Source organism: Meles meles, chromosome 10 (assembly GCF_922984935.1).
Source record: "Meles meles chromosome 10, mMelMel3.1 paternal haplotype, whole genome shotgun sequence".
In the NCBI taxonomy this organism is placed as follows: domain Eukaryota; kingdom Metazoa; phylum Chordata; class Mammalia; order Carnivora; family Mustelidae; genus Meles; species Meles meles.
In genome coordinates this window covers 54,059,736-54,084,721 of record NC_060075.1, presented here as the reverse complement: position 1 = coordinate 54,084,721, position 24,986 = coordinate 54,059,736, and the positions used below count along the sequence as shown (strand labels likewise).

Genomic DNA, 24,986 nt, shown 5'->3' with positions numbered 1-24,986 from the left:
GTCCCATCTCTCTGTACCCAGGATGCTGTCATTACACTTTGACAGACAAGCCCCTCTCCCCTCACTGGTTCAAGCTCCCTCTCCCTCGACATTCAGGTGCATTTTCTTCACTGTCCACCATATAGACACTGTCCTATGGATCTATGTAAAATATGGCATGTGCTGTGGGGATCCCGTCCCATGTTTCTCATTTAGAGGAGAAAGGAGGAAATAAAATCACATTGAGCTCCATTCACTCTGTGAGATTATCTGTTCTGCATTACGTCAGTCATGCCCTTCAATCTAATCGGTCAAAAGTCCACTGGTTTTCAAAGCTTGCAGAGGGGGCTTGGCCTCCCAGGTCAGCTAGGGCAGCCTGTGTGTTCCAGACACTCCTTTATCTGCAATGTTTAAAAAAAAACAACAAAACACTTCTCCGAGCCAAGTTTTTAAAGTTAAGAAATTCCTCTAACATGATAAATATGAAGTCATATGAAAGTGAGCAAGAGTAAGCCAGGGCAGAAAAAGTGCCAGCTTGTGCCAAATGCCCTCTGTCCCACTGCATCCCCACTGGGCTCATGAGGAACTTGGGGACAGTGGATGGGTAACTCCCGAGTCCTGCCTTTTCAGTTATACTGTGTTAGAGTGTGTATTATGAATTCTCCACTACCATCATAAATGGCTGTACAACTTCATCAAAAACGTTTCATGATTTGTTTACTTATTCCCCTATTGTTAACATTCAGGGTATTCTCAATTCAATTCAATACAGAAGGCTACAAAGAGTATCTTCGTGCATAAAACTTTTTAACTGGATTTATGGTTCTTTTAATTAAAATTCAGTCATTCATGACATGATTGGTCCAAAGCTATCTTGATGTTAAATGTTCTCGGCACATACTGAAAACTGTCCCCCAAAATGGCACGGCTTCCCAGTGGCACAGGCTGTAGGGGAAAGTATCTAGTTCAGAAACAGGAGAACGGATGGGGCTGTTTCCGGTCACACACACAGTTGGCTGTGCCTGGCAGGTCCTCCCTACACAGCTGCTCCCAGGGCCAGCCTCGGGGGCTGCATGCTGCCCAAGGACAGCTGCGCCTGGGCTCCAGGGCAGACAGGGCCCCACCAGGGAGCATGTGGCAAGTTCTATCCCCGCCAACTGTGGAATGTGCAAAGGCACTGCTGCCTCCACACTGAGGGTCCGAAGTATTTGGGCTAGACCCTGTCCCACAGGCCCCTCACTGCGGAGCCTCCACGGTCATGGGCTGTGTCCCTCGGAGTCTTCCTTGCCTGGCATCTAGCCCTGCCTGCAGCTCGGGGGTCGGTGAGGGGACCTGAAACTCAGTCTAACTGGCCCCTTTATCTGCTTTCTACCAACTTTCTCCTGGTGGACACTGCTTGGTATGCTTCTCTGGGTCAATGATTTTGAAAATCCACTATTTTTGTATATTATCAGTGACAAAAGTCATCTATTACCTGGACTCTGCTTCCCTTTCTGTCTCCTCACCCTCCCTGGAAGGTTCATACCAGCCAGAACAGACATGAGGCAGCTCTAAGGCTTGGCGTGCTGATGGGAGGTTCCTCTGAGGAGAGGCTCCTGTGGTCGGGGAGAACCATCTCGCCCCTAGGCCACAAGCACCTCTGTGGGAGGCTCTCTCTGACTCCCAGGTCCTCCCACTTACTACAGGACGGAAGCCCAGTGGGTCCTGTGATTCTTCACTAGACATTTAGGTTCCTCACAGCTAGAGGATATATCCATTCATTTTTATATTCTGCCCATCACCCAAATACCCAGTATACAGCAAACCTTTCAGACAGCATTTGCTGGAGTTGAAAACAAGACTTTTGGGGGATATGGTTTTATTAATATTCATTTTTAAAAGTTTTATTAACTCCTCTTTTTATTTGGTATCATTTATCTGTCTGGAGTCTCAGGTAGAATTCTCATCTTTTTATCTTTAAGCTCCCATAAACAATTTTCCTAACCCAGATCTCTTTTGTAGTCATACTTACAATAAAAAAAAAAAAAAGCACACATAACTAACGTCTGAACCTAAAAAAGAACAAATGCTTTCTCTAGAAGACAAATTGATAGAGTATAAATATTGGATACCAATCCGGTCTGGAATCCTTTGTTCCTAAGGTTCATTCATTCCACGATAAGAACAGACTGACACTGAAACATTCCGGTTTAGCAAACACTCCTTTGTCTGTGTGAGGAAATAAACTCCACTCAATCCACAGAGGTGGGGGTGGGGAGGGCGAGAAGGAAGGAAACATGAATATGCAAATAGATGCCTTAGGCAGGGGAGACACTTCATGATCATGGAAATTACTGTTTCCCTAGGTTATTCCTACTAGTGTGATTATGAGGAATTTAACTTTATGTTTCTGTTGGCATTCTACTCCATGGGCTAGGGATAGAGAGACCAGTACCGTAAATAATTCAAGAGCATGGGGCCATATGGAGAAGATGTGAATATATTTCATTTCCCTGAGGATAGATATAATCTTATACTGGAACTAAGCTGTGTGGTGTCATTTTACTCCTTGGGACATTAATGTCCCGTTTCTCCAAGTAACTGGCATTTATAAGAAAGCTTTTGATCCAAAAGAGCTTCACCTTTATGAATTTCACAGGCCATTTGGAATGCACTGGCCAAATTAAGAAGAAGAAGAAGAAAAAAAGGAATATTCACCATAAAAACTATCCAAGATTTAGGAATATCTGCTGAATCTCTCGCCTTCCATTCCCAGTAACACCAAATACCAGGTTGGGTACTTCTGTTATCTCTTGCGAGGTAAACTACATGCACTGCATCTGGGGTCTTTTTGCTTGCAGTTCAGTCTATGCGCTACCTTCTGATCAACCTTCCTAAGGACAGCTCTGATCCTGACAGTCTCCTGCACAAAAAAGGCAACGAATCCCTAGCTCCTCGATTCAGCCTAAACTCTTTGATCTGAAATGCACTGTCCTTCACAATTTGGTTTTATCTTCCTTTGCAGATCAATCTCCCACCACTTCTGTACAAAGAACACTCCATTCTGGTGAAAGCAGATGAGGTCCCTTTCCCTGACCGTATGCTGCCTGCCTCCTCCTCGAGTGAGGTTCACTTCCACGGACAGAACGTACTTCCGAACTCTTATCTGTCCAGCTCCCCCCAGAATTCAAATACAGCCTTGAATGCTAATTCCTTCACAAATGTTTTCACATCCTCCTTTTCCACATCATTGGCATACGAGCTCCCCGCCCCCCAAAGTCCCAGGAGAATTCGATCTCAGAATAAGGCATCCCCCATTCTATTTTGCATGTTAGCCATCTGAGTTATCAAAGTATCCCCTCCAGCAGGTTGCAAACTCCTCAAAGGCATGGATTGGGTGTAGGGTGGGTCTGGTTTCCCCATGGAAACCCATGGTTCCCTGCAAGGATCTGTACAAGTAATGAGTGATTATTCATAGTTTCCTGAACGTGTTACACTGATGCACACTCCAAAACCGTTTGACGTAGAAACTACTTGGGAAGACAAAGGAGAAATAAAATGGGTAATAGTAGGAACTGGGAAAGATTCTGATTCCTGCTGCCTGCTTCCTTTGGAAGCCCTCTCAGGATACTAATCTGGCATTTTAAGGGAAGCTCTCAGCAAGTTGCTAAAATGTCATTCAACTAACCTTTACTGAGTCACTGCTATTTAAGTTCTGCATCAGGCGTATCAGGTACAATGTTTGATTAGTAATGGCCCCTGTCCTCTGGAGGCTAACACAGGCAAGGGAAGGGATTCTATATAAACAGGGAAGTTTAATAAATGTAATAAAAGAAAAAGTTGAAAGGGAATAAGCATGTGTGTGAGGGAGCATGGGGGTAGGGAGTAGTTAATCCTGCATCCGAAAGTCAGAGAGGGCTTCAAGAAGGAAGCAACTTTGATCTCGGTCTTAAAGAAGGACAGCAATCTGCAAGGTGGAAGTGGTCATTTCGGCAGAGCCAACAGTGCCGTGTGCAGGCCTGGAGGACAGCGTGCCTGGGACAGACAGCCATTAGGAGCGGCTGCGACATGGAGCGCACCCAGCGGGTGAGGCTCCGAGGTCAGGTGGGACCAGCCAGGGCTGGGCCTGCAGAGGAGTTTGCAAAGTCCACACAGTGGGCATCAAGCAGCCAAGAACAGGATCCTAGAATGCACCCAGTTTGCAAGGATTCTCCCCCCTCATGTCATCTTCCCGGTTCTCCCTGCCTGCTGTAGCTCCCCAGGCACACCATAGGTCAGCTGCAGGACGGAGCATGTGCGTGCTGGCTGCTCACTCTTTCTGCAGCACAGAGCAGAGGGCCCGAGTCTGGTATTGACACTGACTGCAAAGTGTAAGCCCTTCACACGCAAAGACATAAATATTCCAGAACAGACCTTTTCAATCATTTGGTCACTTCACTCTGTATTTTACTTTTACCTCCCAACCCCTCTTATCATCACAAAGGTAAAAAAATGGACTCTCTCAAGGAGACCAGAAGAACTGCCCAAGTCACCGTTCAAAACTCACTGCGCAGCGATTTTGATGAATTTTTTCAGCAGCTGCACTCGCTTGGCCAGCTGGCTGCAGAGCAAGACCTCCGTGGCCACCCAGAGCTGGACTTCATTGCATCTCTGTAGGAGAAGGCTGAGGTTTGCCGTGTGCTCCCCACTGCCTTGTCGGCCAAACGTGAAATAGATCAGCTCTTGCTGCAGGAAGACAGGTGCACATCAGCATTTATTTTCAGCAGAGACAAGCTGATACAAAAGTCAGTCCATGGTTAAGAGCTGCCGCCGGTGGCCACTCTCATCATATGTCATGAGAACGTAACAATAGATCCGACCGGAAGCAATGCAGGGTTAGAGACGCCTTGTGAAATAATGTTCGCTTAGAATCCTCACAAAAAATGTTATTTTTAGAATGTGCAGATGACACACTTTTACGTGAAACTCTAAGAAGTTCTGAAGTTTAAATCACAGGCTGAATCAAATCCAAACTTCCTGAACTTGGTGTACTGGCAAAAGCAAGTGGAAATGATTGTCACTAGTACAGGGAGGTTCTCTCCACGAAGGTTCTCTGATTGTAGAGTGAATCAGGATCACCTGGAGGCCTGTTACAGCAGCTCTCTGGGCCCCAGCCCCCGAATTTTCTCCTTTGAGAGGTCTGTGGTGGGACCCCAAACCTGTGTCTATAACAAGCCCCCAGGTGGTGCTGCTGATGCTGGTCTGGGCACCCGCTCTTTGAGAACCACGGATAAAAGAGTAAAATAATGAACAGAAAGACAGGGAGATCAGGGAAAGGTCCAAAATTTACAAAAGGGAGCAAGACCAGCCACTCTTTATCCAGACTGATCATAGGCAGAGCAACAGAAGGGATGTGTTTTTAAATGAAAGGGTGTGTGCACTTCACAGGAGGGGCCCCTCACTCCCCTGAGAAAGCAGTACAAACAGCGACACAGCCTGCTCCAGTCACATCTCGTAAGACGCATATCGTTCAGCTTGAAGGAGTTCACCACTTGCTTGGATTTAGATTATAATGTGGGCATTTTTCTGAGGAGGATATTTAAAAAACACTCCAAACAGAAGAGAGAACTCAAGTCCCCAAACTGGGCATGAGTTTCTTCAGAAGGAAAGGCTGTTTGTAATGAAAAATGTCACTACGTGGCAAAGCAAAGGCAACACATGGTTGCACAGAAAGGTCTCATTTTTCATCTCCTGATTCCTGTGAGCCCTTCCACTGGCTACATTTACTCCTTAATTGTCAGTAGCATTTGTCCCTACTCTATCATTTTATAAATGTTTAAGCTGTCTTCAAAGGGAGGGGTGATGGACATAAAGATTTGTAGCCTATCTCCAAAGTTTCAAGAAAGTACTTTAAGTCTCGCAGCAATCTAAATGTTTAGAACGTTCTAGAGGAAAAGAATGACTATATGTGTACATGCATAAATATGATTCTGTACAAAACCATGAACTTTATGGAAAAAAATTAAAGTATCAATATCAAAGTTGTCAAATGTAAAACGGCTTTTCAATTCCATTAGATCTTCATAATTATGCAAATACATACGTATTCAAACATATAAAAATAGAGCACTTTTATACTACAGTACACATATGATTATATTAGGAGCACATAAAGCATGATCATGTATCTGACTTTCCTAGGTTTATATTTAATGTATTTAAAGTCCCCAAATATCTTTTGGGCTACGGCATCCTAAGCAGAACTACAGCACAAGATGATGGATCTTCTTAAAACTGAGTCATGTACAAATACTCTTTTAAAAAAATACAAAGTTAGGGGCGGCTGGGTGGCTTAGCCTTCAGTTTGTGTAATAATCCTGGGGTCCTGGGATCCAGCCCCGCATCAGGCTCCCTACTCAGTGGGGAGCATGCTTCTCCCTCTCCCACTCCCCCTGCTTGTGTTCCCTCTCTCACTCTCTCTGTCAAATAAATAAAATCTTAACTATCTCAACTATGATTTAATCATTTAAAAAAAAGAATGCAAAGTTAAAATAGCACTAGCATTTATTTTATCTTTCCACTCCTTACTTACCTCGTGAATTGAATTGAAGAGACTCCAATCAAAATTCATTAATTCCAGAGCAAGATCCCAAGTGTTCATTCCCAAAATCCTCATCGACCTTTGCTGTGATTCCTCATTTTCTGCAAATGGGTTCTAAACCAACAGACAGAAGCAAAAGGATCGTCGGTAATTCCCAAATGTTTGGCACTGAACTGGCTGACCACAGAAAGCCACTAGAAGCCCAGATTAGGAAAGTAATCTTGTCTGAGTGCACTTATTATTTTTCCTGGTCTGTTCATCTTTGGTGAGTTACAACCAATTTGGGAAACAGCCTTGGAAACGGCAGAATGTGATCAATGATACTTCAGTGAGTTAGCCCGCCCCTCCCCCCACCACACATGCACGCATCCACAGATCTGATTATAAAACACTGCCCCAGCAGACAGCGTAATGAAAGCGAAAGCCCTGAAATCACTCTGGCTTCTGGTAAGAATTAGTGTGCCAGCAGGTTAGTATAAAAACAAACAAAAGAAATGTCATGGTGCACTTCAATAAAGACAGACATGGTTTTCACAGGAAATACATTTAACAAGCCTCATCCCAGACACACATTTACAAATTTTATTAAAATGCCTGTGGGAAGTGATAAAAATTTAAACAAGAAATAAAAAATAAAAGTTACTTCATTTATGCCCCATGGTGGATGATTATTTCCAGTATCTGTTGCTTTACCTACACAAAGAGGTATGAGTCTGGTAATGGCACTTCCTTAAATGCCACCAAAACTTTAAATATTTTGTCACTGTTAAATTTATTAAAAATTATCTGGCATCTTTTCAAAATACTTGATATTTTCTAATTAAAGTACAAATTCTCCAGGGGCATCTGGCTGGCTCAGTCAGTAGAGCACATGGTATGGGGTTGTGAGTTTGAGCCCCATGTTGGCTAAGCATTTACTTGAAAAAAAATTCTCCCATTTGAGGGGTTGGATTTGAGTAGTTAATGATACTAAAGCTATTAATAACTTGGAGAAAAAAGAATGGGACTTTGCAAAAATAAATGACATGACAGTATGAAGAAGTTCCAAATATTAATTCCTCTTTTGTTGTTTTTTTGTTTGCTTAAATATTTTATTTATTTGACAGAGAGAGACATAGTGAGAGAGGGAACACAAGCAGGGGAAGTGGGAGTGGGAGAAGCAGGCTTCCTGCCAGGCAGGGAGCCCAATGCCAGGCTAGATCCCAGGACCCTGGGATCATGACCTGAGCCAAAGGCAGACGCTTAATGACTGAGCCACCAAGGTGCCCCTAATTCCTCTTTCAAAACTGTAAAATTATTAGCATTTCACAAGTTTTACTGTTATGAAAAGGTTTCCTAACTTGAAGAAGGAAAAAAAAAAAACAAGTGACAAAAGACCTTCCCAGAGCTTCTCCAGACTTTTTCAGTGCAGGTCAAGGTACAAATTGTCCCTGTAGCCCCTGGTGGGACACAAGGGGGAGCTCAATGAGGGCGGACTGAAATAACGCGTGTGCAAATACTGAGTAGGGTTGGGTGCGGGGGAAGGAAAGCTCACGTTTCTCGCGGCCTGATTAGTCTGGAACCAGACAGATGCCACACTACTCTGCAGGCATTCAGCGGGAGAGCCAAGAGCTGGGAGGATGGACATAAGTCTCTGCATACTAATTTGGAGATGTAAGGATATTTTCAGTTGGCTTTTTACCCCTCCTGCTTTTTCTCCCTAAATGTACCCCTTGCCCTGGTACTGCCTTCTGGGTACCCAAGGCTGTCTACAACCCTCTCCAACAAACACTTTCTAATTCATTCAGGGCTCTAATTCCTGCCTTCTGAGAAGAGCAACTCATCTATACGTAAGTGGAATGGGGGGCTAGTGGCTCCCCACATTATCTCTCCTGCCCTTACAATATTCCATTTCAACTGCAATCTTTTGGAGATAAAATGCTGAAAGCTAGGACTCCAATAGGGAACTCCGAGGCAGCATGCAGAGCTGGTGGCAGGATGGCACCTGGTTCATCCAGGACATACTTCAGAGCCCCCATGTCCTGCACTAGGACATTGCTCAGGCCTGCCTTCTGCTCTTCTGAAGCTGGTCCTGGTTGGTGGTCAGAGAGCACACGGGGCGTGCGAAGCAGGGAACTGCAAAGAAGTCTGTGGGTAGCATGAGGAAGGAGGGCGTGGAACACAAGAGTGTGAGTCTCCACCATCACCCAGGAGCTCCAAGGAAGCCAGAGGGTAGATTGTCCTCCTCCCTAGGGAGGGTTAAAGCCAAGCCAGTCTCACTGTCTATTTAAGGATGCTGGGTGGTAACAGTTCACTGACGGAATTACGTCATGCACAGACATGGGACCTGTGACCTGCTGAAGGACACTCCAAAACAGAGAGGCTAGAGTCAGACAGGTTTCCCTCTGCTTTGCCCCCTCATCACATACAAATGAAAGGAATGTGCAAGACCTTCTGAGGCCAATAATATTGGAGTCCTAGCCTGGAGTCCTACCACTTCCCCTTCCTTGGCTGCTGGAAGCTACAGTAAGGGACTCTGCCTCTCTGAACTTCACAGGGTCACTGGGAATGTTAAATGAGATACCGTAGGTAAATTACCCAGCACCTAAGTGGTAATAAGTGCCAAAAGTGACAAAGATTAGTATTCTGGTAGGCTGATACTTGTAGATAATTTTACTTAAAATATTTTTATTATAAGCAGTTTTGGCTAACCCATGTGGTATATACATTCCTCAATTATAAACACAACAGGAGTCGCCTAGAAAGAACCATGCCAGTGATGGCTCCGTGAAACAGACTAGGACCGTGTCTCTAGAGGATACCATCACCATCTGGCAGGGCCTGCTCTTTATGGATATGGGTCTGAGGCCTGATCCTACCAGGCAGAAAGCAATCACAAGGCTAAGGTTTTTAGGAGGGTAATGACAAGTCATCTGCTTAGGCGTAAATGGTCTTACATTTAAAATGAAAGTAACTTATAGCACGGGTTCTACATTTCTTCCAACTCTTATTCCTCACCAGCATCCCATACATCATCGTTATGAGCTGATCTTACATGGGAAGGCTGATAATTGTCCCTTTCTTCCAGTGAACGGTACACTCAAAGTGCACCAGAGAGACGGATACAATACAGAGTCTCTTTCCCCCTAAATTTGCATAGGGTACATTTCTCAGCCTGATCACCTCACATCCACCAAAAAAGAAGGAATGGAATTAAGATTAATGGGGAGGGGGGTCACTTCTCTCACATCCCCTGTCAGAGGCCCGAGAGAAGCAGGCTTTGACTTAGGGAGGCTTAGGATTCCTCACAGTGTACCTGTCTTTGATTTGCAAAGGCAGTGTTGCTTGCCAGGTATATTGCTGGCTAGAGGAGGAAGTAGTTTGATGTGTTTCTCTAACATTCATTATAAAACATACAAAAATATGACTTTAGTCTGCTATCTGTTTCAAGTAAAGGCTAAAAGTCCTTACCAAAGTGTCAGCTAGGTCTTTTCGGTAGACATATATCCGACCCGATGCTTCAAGGGATTTGGAACTGGCCAAGTCATTGGGCTGAAGTTCATGCTTTTCTTTATTAAAAAAAATAGAAAAGGTAATTAGAAACACGAGAACAATGGTAGGCATGCACAGTATACCTAAAGAGTGAAAATTGCCAAAGAAAAATATTTAAAAGCAAATAGAATGCAGATGTAATTCAGATCTGCATACTCTGTTCAATGGCACCAATGGGACCATGGACATCACTGCTCAATATCCACAGAGTGGAAGCCTTTTGCAATTCCTTCTTGTAATATTTAGTCATTTTTTAGAACACAGAACAGTTTAGAGAAAAAAGTAAAAGTCACTCATAATCCCATCACTTGGGGTTGCCCTGGTGGCTCAGTAGGTTTAAGAGTCTGCCTTTGCCTCAGGTCATGATCCCAGGGTCCTGGGATCAAGCCCTATGTTGGGCTCCTTGCTCAGCGGGGAACCTGTATCTCCCTCTCTCTCTCTCTGCCACTTCCCCTGCTTGCAATCTCTCTCTCTCTCTCACTGTCAAATAAATAAATAAAATCTTAAAAAAAAATCCCATCACCCTCAGATAACCATAGGATGGTAATGTTGGTAATATTTGGGTATGTTTTTATTCTGCTCTTGATGTTAATGTGTGTAAACGACATTCACACCTACAACATATAATTGCAATTACTTATACATACACATTCATAATTAGTATGGATACCTACATATACATTTGTAGTTATTCCATATGTGGTTTTATATTCTGATTTTATTACAAGCACTTATCCACTTGTCAAAATTAACTATGTATATCATGTTTAACTGGTTACATAACAGTCCATTATACCATCATGTAATCTTTCCTCTATTGCTGACCAATTTAATGGTTTCCAATGGTTTGTTTTTTTTTTAATATTTTATTTATTTGACAGAGAGAAATCACAACTAGGCAGAGAGGCAGGCAGAGAGAGAGGAGGAAGCAGGCTCCTTGCGGAGCAGAGAGCCTGATGCAGGGCTCAATCCCAGGACCCTGACATCATGACCTGAGCCGAAGGCAGAGGCTTTAACCCACTGAGCCACCCAGGCGCCCCATCCAGTGTTTTTGTCATATTAATTAGATGGCAAAATATATGCAAATACTAGCACAGGGTCTGGTACTTAATAGGGGCTTGATAAATGGGATCTATTATTATAGCAGCCGTAATATATACTGCTGAAGTCAACTTCCTAATGCATAAATCGTTGGCTGCTCATACATGATTTTTATAAATAGATTCCCAGAAATGGAATTACTAGGTCAAAGTGGAATGAATATTTTTTAAAAGTTTTCGATACAAACTGCCAAACTGCTTTCAAATTCTTACACTGACCAACACAGATCATTCCTGGTGGTAAGTTTGCTATTTAGCTAAAACCAAAAATCGATTTCTCGGTTTATTTTAAATTTCTTGACCACTGGAAAAGCCGAGTGTTTTCCATGTATTCTTCTATTTCCCTTATTACAAATTATTCCTGTCCCTCAGCCATTTTTCTACCATCATTGGAGTGTTCTTATAACATAATAGCCGTCTTTGTAGAAAAATGTCCTCCTCCAAACTACAAATTACAGATACGAATTGACTAAACTAACCCTCAAGTTTATTGCATGTAACATAATCAGCTTCTAAGTCAGCCTTTTAGCTACCTAGCATGGCTGGGGAATACTATATTCCATGTATCTTCTTCTAGATAACTTAATCAGTTCAAAGGCCAAATTTGGTTTTGAACATCTCTGCTTAATACAGAGCACACAAATGATAATCCAATATATTCTTTATGGCCCAGCATTATAAAGATCAATAGCACTTCCATGTCAGGCCGTTGACGTGTGTGGTAAATGGTCCCACACGGCTGGGCTCTGAAGTTCTTCCATCTCTCCTCCCTCTTTCTCTAGCTACAATTTCTTGCCACCCTGTGTGTGCTCATATCTACCCTACATCGGAATTTATGAAGCCATTCTGCCCTTGCTACAGAATAAAATGCCATGACTTTCTGACAGTAACTTTTCCATTTCCTGGGAAATATTTTTTTTTTCTTATTTTCAGGTTTGTTACTACACTCTAAAAGTTAAAGCTCATAGAATTTTAAACTCTGAAAAACTATAGGGAGGTATGTTTCTGTTACTACATACATTACACCTACTCTGGGTATAAAACAGCTAGAAACCTACTGAAAGTCATGAGGATAAAAGCCCTAGTCCTTTTAGAAAAATCCACAGAACCTACCACATTTGCAATATCTTTAAACTTTTTTTGACAAAAAGAAAATAAGAGTAGATCTCACTGTAATTTCATTTTGAAGTAGTATTTAAAAGATTATTTACTGAAAATTAGGTAACCAGAGCAAGGAATACATTAAAACACTTTTCCCCCTTCTTTTTCTTCATAGAGCATTATTGTTTGGAGGTTATTAAGCTATGGGCAGAAAGGTAAAAGTATAAATAAAAGTACTAATTGATGGGAAATGATGGCACATATCCAAATCTGTGGGATAATTCAAGAGATAAGCTGATATTTCTAGAGAAGATTAGCAATGAGTCTATACACATTCGAACAACATTGGCCTCCCTGATGAACCTAATTTAATAGAGTGTAAAAATGGTATTTCATGGCCATCAAATAGATATTGGGTAGTAAAACAGCTACTCATTACTCTCCAGGTTCAAGCGTGGCTCTGGACTGACTCGGAGTCAGCCCCAAGGGAGAGGGGTCTCAGGTGTGCTACCAAGTTCTCTCAGGGTCCTTCCTCCTCCACAGTGGGGACCCAATGACTACTTTCTATAACGGTACTGTCTTGAGAGGCAAACGATGGTTTTGATGAAGTGTAATATTATTTAGAATCACTTAATATTTTTGGTCACTTAAAACTAAACATAATACACATTAGTCATATCCATCTGGAATGCCTGAAATATTTTATTAAAAATTCAACACATTAAAATTCATGTAGTCCAGATGTTTTCTTCCCCTTTTGCTCTTTTTCTCTAGATAATGTTTTGATGGGATGCACAATTAGGGCCCCTTGAGAGAGAGGAGAGACTCTCGTGAGGCCCAGGGAGAGGGACTAGGTGGATTGCATATGTAATCTGCTAGTTTATAGGACTGTTTTACCTGCTTCTGTCACAGAAATGCTTTAACACCAAGTTAAATTCTGATCTTCTCCTCCTCCCCCTAGCCTGGTAACAAAGGGTAAACAGGAACGCTGGTTATCTGCTCCCCCCTCTCCCTCTCGCCCCATCTCTGGTTGATTGGCTCACACACTACTCCCATTTTTCAACCACTGATGCTAAGTCACTTTCTTTGTATTCTTCTCAGAGTTAATGAGATATTAAATAAAGACTGTAAGCCAAAAAGGAGGCCAGCAACATTGAGATCTGACAGGCCCCAGTGAAAACGAAGGGGTCCGTTCAGGTCACGTAGATCAATAGTGTCAGCTTGTAATCTGTGTGATCTTATTCAAAACAGACAATAAACCATTCTCTGAGGATAAATAAGGCCCAGCAGAAGGAAAAGCTATAACCAGACCTCACTCCCCACGTCCACCTGAACGAACACAGCCTGCGAGCTTTCAGCTTATTGGAGTTTTTATTTCCTTCAACGGGGAGTCTTTTTAAGTATTAAACTGTCAGCCAGCAATATGACTAGTTCAAGGCTGTCTTTCTTCCTCCTTCCTAAAGTAATTTCATACTTTAGCAATTTCCCAAGTTAATTTAAATATGAAAGTAGAAGGCTTATCTAGAGTATAAAATATGAAAAGCTTTATAATATATTTCAAAACACTGGCATGGCCCTTTATTCCGTTCTTGGGGAGGAAATTCAGGATCCCACAGTATCCAGCTGTTGTCATGGAAACGCCTCTGCTAGGCAGCTTCTTATTGTTACTGTGGTCACCCAGCTGCGGACCCAGAAGGGACAAGCCGTGCATTTACTCTATAAAAATGTCGACTCTCCTCCTCTCAGAGGCGATCCAGGGAAAGATTAATATTCCAGGACAGAAAACAGTTTACCCCCAGAGAACGTGACAGCCACCAGAGCCAGCTCCTCTTCTGCATGCTGGATCTTTTCTGCCACAACTTTCAGGATCTCATGTGCTGTACTGGAAACTTTGGCCTTCACACTGACATAGGAGTGCTCCGTTATGTACACGTGGCAGAAGACTGCGTACAACACAAGAATCGTTAGTCAACAGGGAACTGGAGGCCTGAGGTACAGACATTTCCAAATGAAGGCATCCACCACCCTATTCTCTTCAGTATAAAACTTACACAACTTGATTTACATATTTATGTCTGCGCTTGGGTGCCCGAGGGCATCCATAGAGAAACAGGTACTTGGCCACGCGGGATATACAGACATTACAAAGCTGGTGAATGAGTGTGCCAAGGATTTAGGCTTCCCAAACTGGAATGAGAGACCTGTGTCACGAAAGCCACGTGCTCACGGTGGAGACAGCCTGACCACGGCACAGGGGGATGGGGTGCAGGGGAAGCTACATAACTTATAGTTCTGAGTCCCTTCTTTGAGGGTTACTGAGATTTCCCAAAGCACTGTGTTAAGATATCTCACTCATAAATCTTTATTTTACACTACATTTCCAGACAGTCACTGTTGGGTCAATCAGGAACACCACATTATGCTATTGGAGCTCTCTTAAGCTTATATAAAAAATCTGTCTGTTTGCCATGGTTTTTGTGTTCAGGCATCTTGATCATTTAATAATGATGTCCCTCATCAAGATGCAGGTGAGTCTGGTTTCCAAAGAGAAGGCACATTTCTAGCCCTTTAAATATCCTTTTTGTTGTCTGCAGTGCAAATAATTATTTCTAGGACATTATCACTACCAGGGTGACTTGGGGTCCTGGAAAAAAATTTTCTTCATGATTTGAGAGCAGAAAGTGTTAAATAGTAGTGAAGATAACTGATACATTGTTTCTCATAGCAGCTACTTTGAATTATAAAATACTAGCTTCTTTCAAAAAGATAATATACTTATTCTTCTCTGCCATGTTCCAAAAAAAAATAAAAAAACAAAGGGGGAGTGCAGTTCCTAGAGAAATCTTACATGCAATTTAAATGCCCCCCCCCAATAAACCCAGGATGCTTCCCACAGAAAGGCAGATGAGGCAAAAGAAAAATGAGTTTACGTGTAGGAACCTCAAAGTAAACACCACTAGAAGGCACGGACAATATTTTGGTCTTGGTTTGTCACTAAAACAATAGCATCTAACAAACAGTTATTTTATATGTTGTCAACAGACATATGAGAAGCAACAAAAGCTTTTTTGCTTCCACAGAAAAATAAAATTTTGAGCAAGACAAGATCCAGTGCACAAACCACTGAATATGAGGAAAGCTTAAAACCTGCTTAATAAACAGATGAACAAAAAGAGGCCAGGGGTCTTGAAATACTTCCGCTCTTTGTAACTCAGCTTGGGAAATTATCTGGTTAAACTGTAAGACAAATCAGCCTGGAGGGTGGGCAACTAAGAAGGAATTAGGAGGTAAGATTGTTTCTTTCCCAGCTTCTGCAAACACTGTGCAGCCGCAGAAGCCGGGGTGTGACACTTTGTTTAAGTATGTGAGAAGCGGAGCAGACAGGAAAGGTTCTCACTTAGAATTTCAGCCCAGACGGAGAGGTGGGCTCTAAGAGATGCCTCCTAATCACAAGAGTGTGAACGTTTCCATTGTTATGTTTCCCCAGGCTCTGCACTTGACTCAACCTTTATGCACACAGAAGGAAATCATTTCCTGCTCTGTTACAAAGGAGTAACATAGAAAGCAGCACCTTCATGGGGCTAAAGGTTATCTACCCTCCCCCACCCCTACTGTGCAAGCATCTTCAGAGTGGGTCCTGAGCCCTGTCACCCACCGGGGAGCTTTGAGGAGTGCTGATCGAGGGTGGGCGGACAGGGCACGCAGCACTGTCTTGCCGGGGGGGTTTCTGCCACACTCCTGTCCTTCTGCTCTTCTTGCCAAGAATCTCTTCTCTGCATCTCAGGGACTGAGCCTATCAAAGCCCCACATGTTGGCTTTAATAGGCTTTCCAGTCAGTCCCACACAGCGAGCTGACTGATCAAGGGAGAGAGCAGCCAAGAGGAACAGGTAGACCTTCCCGGCAATGCTGCACCTCTCACCGTGAAAGTAAAGCTCTTGTTCCAAGTTTTCTTTCCTCCCTTCTCAGTCAGAAACATCCTTGGCCCCTGAGACACTGGTGTAGGGTGAAGAAAATGGCCAGACTCGAAGCAAGAAAATAACGACTATCATATTGGGTGTGAGCATGCTCGACACAGGTCACAGGGCTGTGATGGCTGGAAATGTTCCAAGGCGGGCTGATGTGTTAATGCTGGAGAATGAGGGTGATTAACTACGACTCCACCTACCCCAAACCCTCGTTAACATGACACTCACTTTCCTCTGTTTCAGTCACGGTTCCTCTATGCTGGAGCCAGTTCTCCTTGAGACTGAATTGGTGGAAAAGGGCTTTATTCTGTGAGAAGCGAGAAAGAGAACAATGAATGAATGCATTCCTGCCCTTTGGAAAACCACAGCTTTTTACAACATGTTCCAAAAGAGCTAGCCAATTTTTCTTTCTTTCATTTTTTTAAAATATGAAATCCACCCATCCAATTTTAGAGGACTAAACAGGGAGTTAACCTCTATTCATGCATGTGGAGGTAAAGAGGCTGAGCAAGCAGACCTTGGCCAAAGCCAGGAGCCGGCAAAAAGCTCCTATAATTATTCCCTGCAACATGCTGGAGAGTATTGGCCTGATTTTGAACCTCTGGCTACCACAAACACCCACAGGTTCTTCTCTAAAGAGAGATATCCCAACATTAACCACGCTTTGGAACAAAGCAACTTTAGATGGTTGCACGCTTCCGCTGTAGCACCAGGACTTGCTTAAGGGAAATAAGTACATTATTCATTATGATTATCCACCTGATAGATGAGCTTCTACGAAACGTGTGCCTGACATCTCATTTTGCATTTCCCCTTCAAGGTGAATAGGAAACACACTCCTTCTTTCCCTTTTTGTCGGGTTGAAAAGTACAAACCTTTTGCTTATTACTAGACTTCCTCACCCTTGCAGTCAAGATTCTTGCCTGCATTTCTTTTTTTCTTTTTTTCTGCATCAATGTTTCAAATTCAAATTTATGTCACTCTGGGAACACTGGAGAAACTCCGAGTTTCCAAAAATATGTAAAATGTCAAGTCAAGGGCACGTGGCCAGCGTCTGATCTGGATCTACAGTGGCTCAGGCAAGGTGAAGTGAAGCCGTGAAATCCACGTAAGTCACAGCCCCTGGCTTCCCCGACTGCCCCTGGTCTGCTGGAGGCAGGATTCATTTTAATTATGAAGAAAGGCCAACTGAGGCCAAGCAAGGTCTCCCAACTTGACGGCCCCATTTCCCCATTTCGGATAGAGAAAGGTCTGCCTCACCTTCCTTTGTGGTGAATATTCATCTACAGTGCTGAAAGGAAAAGGAAAAGAAGTCAGTCTTTGTCCCAAACCCAGAATAATGCAGTGACTGTCACAGATTAGTTTTCAGGCACTGGGCAGATGTTTTTGCTTTTCAGAAAGATAAAACCTGGTATTCATTAGGTCACTATGTATAACACCCTTGACTTTGGGCTCTGGGTTTCGACTGAATGAGGAAGAAAAGATGTTATCTGCTCAATGGGTATATTTTACTTTCTATGCACAGAAAGTGAGTGCTGAAGGAAGAACTAGGTTTAGTCAGTCCACAGAAACTATACTGATAGATTGGGTGAAATTCTTGTTATTCAGATGGTTAAGTTAACCAAGGCACAACTTTTCCAGAATGTTTCTGTGTATGGTGGAAGTAAGGGACATTCTGTAGGTCCCCAGCTCAAACCTTTTCCTAGAATCTAGCGATAACTCAATCTTTCACCAAAGAGGCAAAAACCATATCTTACATCACTTTTTTTTTTAATTTATTTATTTGACAGACAGAGATCACAGATAGGCAGAGAGGCAGCCAGAGAGAGAGGAAGGGAAGCAGGCTCCCTGCTGAGCAGAGAGCCTGATGCGGGGCTCGATCCCAGGACCCTGGGATCATGACCCGAGCCGAAGGCAGAGGCTTTAACTCACTGAGCCACCCAGGCGCCCCTTACATCACTTTCTTATTTCAATCTATTATTTCCCATTTTATGAGTTTTTAAAATGGGATGTATTAAGTTCCATTAATGTACTGAATGTATATAAATGCATTAAGCCATGAATTAAAGTTTCCCAAGGGTAACCAGGCCTGCCTTATAGCAAAGACCAACTTCTACATGGGGGATTATTTTGATGTAAAGGTTGTCTCTCTTATTCTTTCCTGCTTCATTTATTTGTTTACATTTTCATACTCATCTTAGGTGCTGAGAACTTATTACAGTGTAGACAGTGACAAAGGAACAACACCCAAATTCCCAACTTTATTTCTAACACTGCCCCATACGGCATCTCATTTCTGAATTTCTAAATGTGATTTTCATGACTTAGTGAGGACTAAAGCTGTTACATGATTTGTTTGTGCCCTAAAATTAATTTATATGGACATTTAATTTGCAATAGGATCTCTCTTTCCTAAAATTAGGTCAGGCTTGAAGTCTCAGATTAGTCATCTGAAAGGCCTAAATTAACACTTTCTACGAGAAGTGCCTCTGTGACTGCTGACATCTTCATAGAAGTTTCTCACAACTTGACAACATGTGCATTTCATGTTTACTAAATAGAAAGTGCACTGCAAATCGGAGAAGAGTTTTTCCTTTCAGATGAAGTTTGCAGCTCTATCTGAAAACTGAATAATGACCTCATGTTTTCATTCACCAATATTAGTAAGGAGAATTTGTGGTCAATCAGGTGCTGGCAATCTGAAAGACCAATGAGACCTACCATAGGGACACTTAGACATACCAAAAGTCAGGGAGTAAATGGTTTTCTTTAATCTTTCTAAATTGATAAAAGAAACCCTAGGGAATCCATAAGATGGAGCTTTAAAAATGCTTCATGACTTGCTGAAACCTATTTCTAAAACTTTTTTTTCCCCTATTCCATTAGAGACAGCTATGAGCCCCCCAAATGACAAGTTAAATATTTACACTTTTAAAATTAAATAGTAACTTATTAAAGAATTGTTTTTATGTATCCAGGTTGTTCTTGCTCTTTTGGTTTCTATTGTATCAAACAGTGTTTAAAAAAACAGCCAATATTATGCAGCCATAAGAAAAAAATGAAATCTTGCCATTTGCAGTGAGGTGGGTGGAACTAGAAGGTATTATGCTAAGTGAAATAAGTCAGTCAGAGAAAGACCATTATCATATGATCTCACTGATACGTGGAATTTAAGAAACAAAGCAGAAGATCATAGGGGAAGGGAGGAAAAAACGAAACAAGATGGGATTGGGAGGGAGACAAACCATAGGGACTCCTTTTTTTTTAATTTATTTTTTTTTATTTGACAGACAGAGATCACAAGTAGGCAGAGAGGCAGGCAGAGAGAGAGGAGGAAGAAGGCTCCCTGCCAAGCAGAGAGCCCGATGTGGGGCTCGATCCCAGGACGGATCCCAGGACCCTGGGATCATGACCTGAGCCGAAGGCAAAAGCTTAACCCACTGAGCCACGCAGGCACCCCAGGGACTCTTAATCTCAGGAAACAAACTGAGGGTTGCTACAGGGGTGGGGGATGGAAGGGATAGGGTTGCTGGGTTATGGACACTGGGGAGGGTATGTGCTACGGAGAATTGTGCAAGCCTGATGATTCACAGACCTATACCCCTGGGGCTAATAATACATTATGTGTTAATAAAAATAAATAATTAAATAAAAATAAAAAATCGGCATGTAAGTGGAAAAAAATAGCCAATAAGCTTGATATTGTGTTCATTCATTTTGATATAAAAGCAAAATAGACAATTCACTACTAGAAAAGCTAAGGAATCAAGGGATCCCAGATTCAAAGTGTTCAAGATGAACTTTGTAAGACACTCGAATTCTATCACCTTTGCTACTTTCTTTTATTAACTGTAATACAGAAAGGTGTAGGTACTCACTGGCGACGGTGCATTCCAAGTATCTTCTGAAACTCTTTCAGTTCTTTTTCAAGTATTGGATATTCATAGACATCATCCAGTACGTTCCTGTATATGGTCTGGGGGGCAGGGGGAGAAAGAAAAGGTGGCTGAAATGCCTATCCTGTCAGGACTAGGACTCGCACGACAGTTAACCTGCTGAGGGAACAGGTGGAATGAAGGATCATGCAGGGGTTAAACCAGTACCAGTGGGATCCTAGGTGGGATTCTACCTCCTAGCCCCTCACTCAACTGTGTGGTTCTCTCACAGCTGTCAGGGGCCATACATAGTCAATGCTAAAGTTAGAGACACCTGGAAGGCTACTCGAGATTCCCATGCCTATTCTATATTAAAAAAATAATACCCACATAGTCACTTGGAAAGAAAAAAAATGGACTGAATCTTATTACCCAGTTGTTTTGAAAATAACATTAGTTTTGAGGCACCTGGTGGCTGAGTCAGTTAAGCATCTTGGGCTCAGGTCATGATCCCACAGTCCTGGGATTGAGCCCCAAGCCCGGCTTGTATGTTTTATCTACCTTAACTATTTAATCTGTAATCAAAATTCCCATGAATTATATAAAGTAACCTTGGGGTGCCTGGGTGGCTCAGTGGGTTAAAGCCTCTGCCTTCGGTTCAGGTCATGATCCCAGGGTTCTGGGATTGAGCCCCACATCGGGCTCTCTGCTCTGCGGACAGCCTGCTTCCTCCTCTCTCTCTCTGCCTGCCTCTCTGCCTGCTTGTGATCTCTATCTGTCAAATAAATAAATAAAATCTTAAAAAAAATAAAATAAAATAACCTTAAATTAGCAAATGTAAAACTGGCTGCCTACATTTTTTTTCATAATTGATGATTTTCAATGAAAAAAATTTCTTTAAAAAAAATTTCTATCTATGTATAGAACAGCAGGCCTCAAAAATCAAAACAGGGGCACCTGGGTGGCTCAGTCAGTTAAGCATCTGCCTTCAGCTCAGGTCATGATCCCAGGGTCCTGGGATCGAGTGCCGCATCAGGCTCCCTGCTTAGTGGGGAGTCTTTTTCTCCCTCTTTCCCCTACCCTTCTGCTTGTGATCTCTCTTGCTCACTCACTCTCTCTCTCTCTCAAATAAATAGAATCTTTAAAAAAAAATAAAAACTAATTAATATTTTCTTTGAATCACAGCTTGAATATGACAAAAAAGTTGCTTGACTGCCACCTACAAAAGGATTTTTGAAGTACAGAACTGAAAATAAAATCAGTCGTTTGGAATCAAAGAATATCTTGAAGTTTGACATTACCTTTAAGAACATTTTTGAATGTTCGTCTTCATGTAACCAGTCTTTGTAGAGGGCAATCCATTGGGACACAAGATGCAAAACCTTACGTTTCCGACAAGGAATATCTGCGTTTTCTTCTTTGCCTTGATACTTCTTAGCAGAATAGGTGCAAATGGTTAAGAAAGAATATTGCATTGTTGGAAATATTGCATTGTGCTCTAACTGAAAATACGAAGAGATGCATGTATTCTTATTTTCACAAAACATGCTAAAGCATTTGCCAAAGAATCTGCAAGTATCTAAGCCTGTGGGAAGAAAAGAGCTTGGGTAGCAAGAGCAAAGGTGTGCACCAGAAAGAGCAAAAGTAAGTAAACCCAGGAAAATGATGTCCCTGTGCTTGGTGGCAGGTCGTGAAGGTTAATTAGATGATTTGCATTGACAGCTGCTGACACAGTCCCACAGGCAGCACGGGTCAATGCCACCATGAAGAGATTCTAAGTGGCCCATGAATTTCAAGGGTGGCCACAGCAGAGCTGGCCTCATTGCACAGGTAGACACCTTCCATAAGTTACGTCAGAACTAGGCCAGATATCCTTTGATTTTCAGAAATTCACAATTGATAAAAGCAGTCACTTCTCAATTAGCCCCGATGGGCACTGATTTCTGGAGTATCATTTGTGCTGATTTAAATGACCACTCCCAGGAATTTGCTTGGAAAAAAGGACTGGATAAGCATGTAAACATAATTAAAAAGGACTACTACTTTTCATTTTCATCAGCATAAAAAAAGTAAAATAGGAATAACCTAAATGGGTCAAGCACTGGATAGTTAGCTAAATCGTCACAGATCCATTAATAGGCAATCTACGGCCATAAGACTGATGGTCTAGTGGTGCATTTATGGATGGCGAACACTTACCATATTGTTGAGCAGGAAAGCAAGCAAGAAAATATGTTGGGATCACCTGCTTCCATTAACTATGCTTATTTATAAGAAAAATTTCATCACCCTGAATGATATATACTGGAAGTTAACAGGGGCGAACTGTGCTGTTCAAATTACATAAAAATAACAACTCCCCAAAGGCAATGTGCTTAAAGCCTTGGGGATGAGATGGAAGCGTGGCATTTTCCAAACCAACCTAGTGTTTTTGTTCCCCAAATTATCATTTCTGACCATCTCGGACACAGTGGAAAGTTACATAGGGAAAGGAAATGCTATGATACCAAAGACAGGGAGGCTTTGGGGCTGCTGCGCAGGATTCTCCACTACTCAATGCTGAAATATAACTGCAAAATACGAGTATCTATGTCAGCCTTTGTAAATATTTTAAAATATATTTTAGTCACTGTCTCTCTAACCTGCAAGAATACATCCAGGGCACTTGATTTTTTTTTTTTTTTTTAATTTCTGTGTGAGTAATAGACTCAGACAAACACACAAAGAATCTGTTAAAGCATCCATTTTCCCCTGGTTTTTCTCTTAACAGACAAAATATAAAATATTATAGCCTACATTATTTCTACTTGTACAAAGGTCATGTTCTTCTTTTCCTGTGACTACCATGGCCTAACCAATATAAAGAAGAAAACCTAGAAAATTCGGAAATACTAAAAACTTCTTTCTTTTACGTCAGCACGTATAAGTCAGGAGGTGGGCTTTTTTATTTTTTTATTTTTTTGACAGAGACGCAGCAAGAGAGGGAACACAAGCAAGGGAAGTGGGAGAGGGAAAAGTAGGCCTCCTACTGAGCAGGGAGCCTGATGTGGGGCTGGATCCCATGACCCTGGGATCAAGACCTGAGCCGAAGACAGATGCTTAACGACTGAGCCACCCAGGCGCCTCACGGAGGTGGGCTTAATTATTACCACTGCATCTATGTTCTATAATTATGGACCTGTAGGATAGAGCCATTTCAGGGACTGAAACATCAACGGCCCTTCTCCATTCACAGTTATAACCATTTATTTGTTTCATCTTGTTTTGCCTACAAGATGTATTTTTCAAAAACTTTAGCAATTAAATTTAACATTTGGGTTACTCTGTTTTCTTTATCAGGGTATATTCACTTTTATACATTTTGCCCATGCTAGATTATATTGATTTATAAACATAGCCAGAGGAAGGGAATAATGGGAAGGCACTGGATGACAACTATACCTTCAGTGTAGTGCACTGAACATTAGCTAGCCTAAGGCTGGAAGCTTACATAATACTTTTTATGATGATAAAAGCTAAAAAATATAAAATTCTATCACAGTAAAAGTATCTGTCGAAAATACCCAAACACAGCATAAATGGCTCTAATCTATAACTAATGTTTAAAAACAATGGGAGACAAACAACAAAAACTAATTCAGACCACTCCTTAGAAGGGGATGGCAGTGGGATATATAAGATAGCTTCACTAAGGGACACAAAAAAATCTCTCAAATTAAATATGGATGCCATATTTTTGTTTGTGGTTTGTATTATTTCACAAAAATCAGAGTATGGATTTCATGGGTTTTGATAATTAGTAAAAAGGCTGCTAAGAATATGAACTAAATTTTCATAGAACATGTCTTGGTCAAAGACTTAAAACATGGTCATATGAAAGTGAAGGTTTAGAGACTTCAGGGAAATTCTATGAGGCATTAAATTACTCAATAATAATCTCAAATAATACTAGGATCCTATTTATTTATTTATTTATCAACTTTTATTTAAAGAGAGAGGGATGTGGGGAGGGGCAGAGGGAGAGAGAGAATTTTCAGCAGGTTCCATGCCTGGCGGGGAGCCTGATGCCAGGCTCAATCTCAGGACACTGAGATCATGACCTGAACCAAAATCAAGAGCTGGATGCTTAACTGACTGAACCACCCAGGTGTTCCTATAAGGATCCTATTTAAAAACAATGGTTTGAAGACATCTATTTGCTATGAAGCAAACTATATGGTTTAATAGATGGTTTAGTATTAAAATGTTGAAGAAATTAGCTCATAGTTATTTTTCTAAAACACTGTTAAAGAAGAACTTGAAAGCCTTGTAATTATTGCAGAATTTTTTAATAACATCCACTTGGAAGCTGTGGAAGAAATCTGTTTTTAAAATTCTCTAAATTCAAAATGGGTAATGTTTCAAGACCAGTTTTATGAACCAGTTCAAAAAGCTCCCCAAGAAATGTAGCTTTGGAGGCGCCTGGATGGCCCAGTGGGTTAAAGCCTCTGCCTTCAGCTAAGGTCATGATCCCAGGGTCCTGGGATCGAGCCCTACATTGGGCTCTCTGCTCAGTGGGGAGCCTGCTTCCGCACCACCCCCACCCCCGCCTGCCTCTCTGCCTACTTGTGATCTCTGACTGTCAAATAAATAAAATCTTAAAAAAAAAAAAAAAAGAAATGTAGCTTTGTGTGGCCATATGGACATAGCAAAGCGCTACGAAGTAACCATGCTTTCTAGTTTATATATTTATTAAGAGAGATTTTATTTCAGTTAAAAGGCTATCAAGCTGGGTAGAAATGTAACGATCATTTAACAGGACAATATTACCAAGACCACTACTACTATGGCTCAATAAAAACTCAGGTATATGCAAAAAAAAAATAAAAAAAAATT

At 41.9% G+C, this 24,986-nt stretch overlaps 1 protein-coding gene across 2 annotated transcripts in view; it reads right to left on the bottom strand.

Moving 5' to 3' along the window:
• RAPGEF5 (Rap guanine nucleotide exchange factor 5) overlaps positions 1 to 24,986 on the bottom strand; it is a 225,989-nt gene that overhangs the window by 22,099 nt on the left and 178,904 nt on the right. For both annotated transcript variants that reach the window (XM_046020444.1, XM_046020445.1), the window contains exons 13-20: positions 21,413 to 21,557; positions 20,115 to 20,212; positions 17,497 to 17,527; positions 16,465 to 16,543; positions 14,064 to 14,213; positions 9,989 to 10,086; positions 6,530 to 6,652; positions 4,505 to 4,683 (exon numbers count right to left, since the gene is read on the bottom strand). In XM_046020444.1, coding sequence (XP_045876400.1) covers positions 4,505 to 4,683; positions 6,530 to 6,652; positions 9,989 to 10,086; positions 14,064 to 14,213; positions 16,465 to 16,543; positions 17,497 to 17,527; positions 20,115 to 20,212; positions 21,413 to 21,557 — 903 coding nt within the window. The remainder of the gene's footprint in view (positions 1 to 4,504; positions 4,684 to 6,529; positions 6,653 to 9,988; positions 10,087 to 14,063; positions 14,214 to 16,464; positions 16,544 to 17,496; positions 17,528 to 20,114; positions 20,213 to 21,412; positions 21,558 to 24,986) is intronic.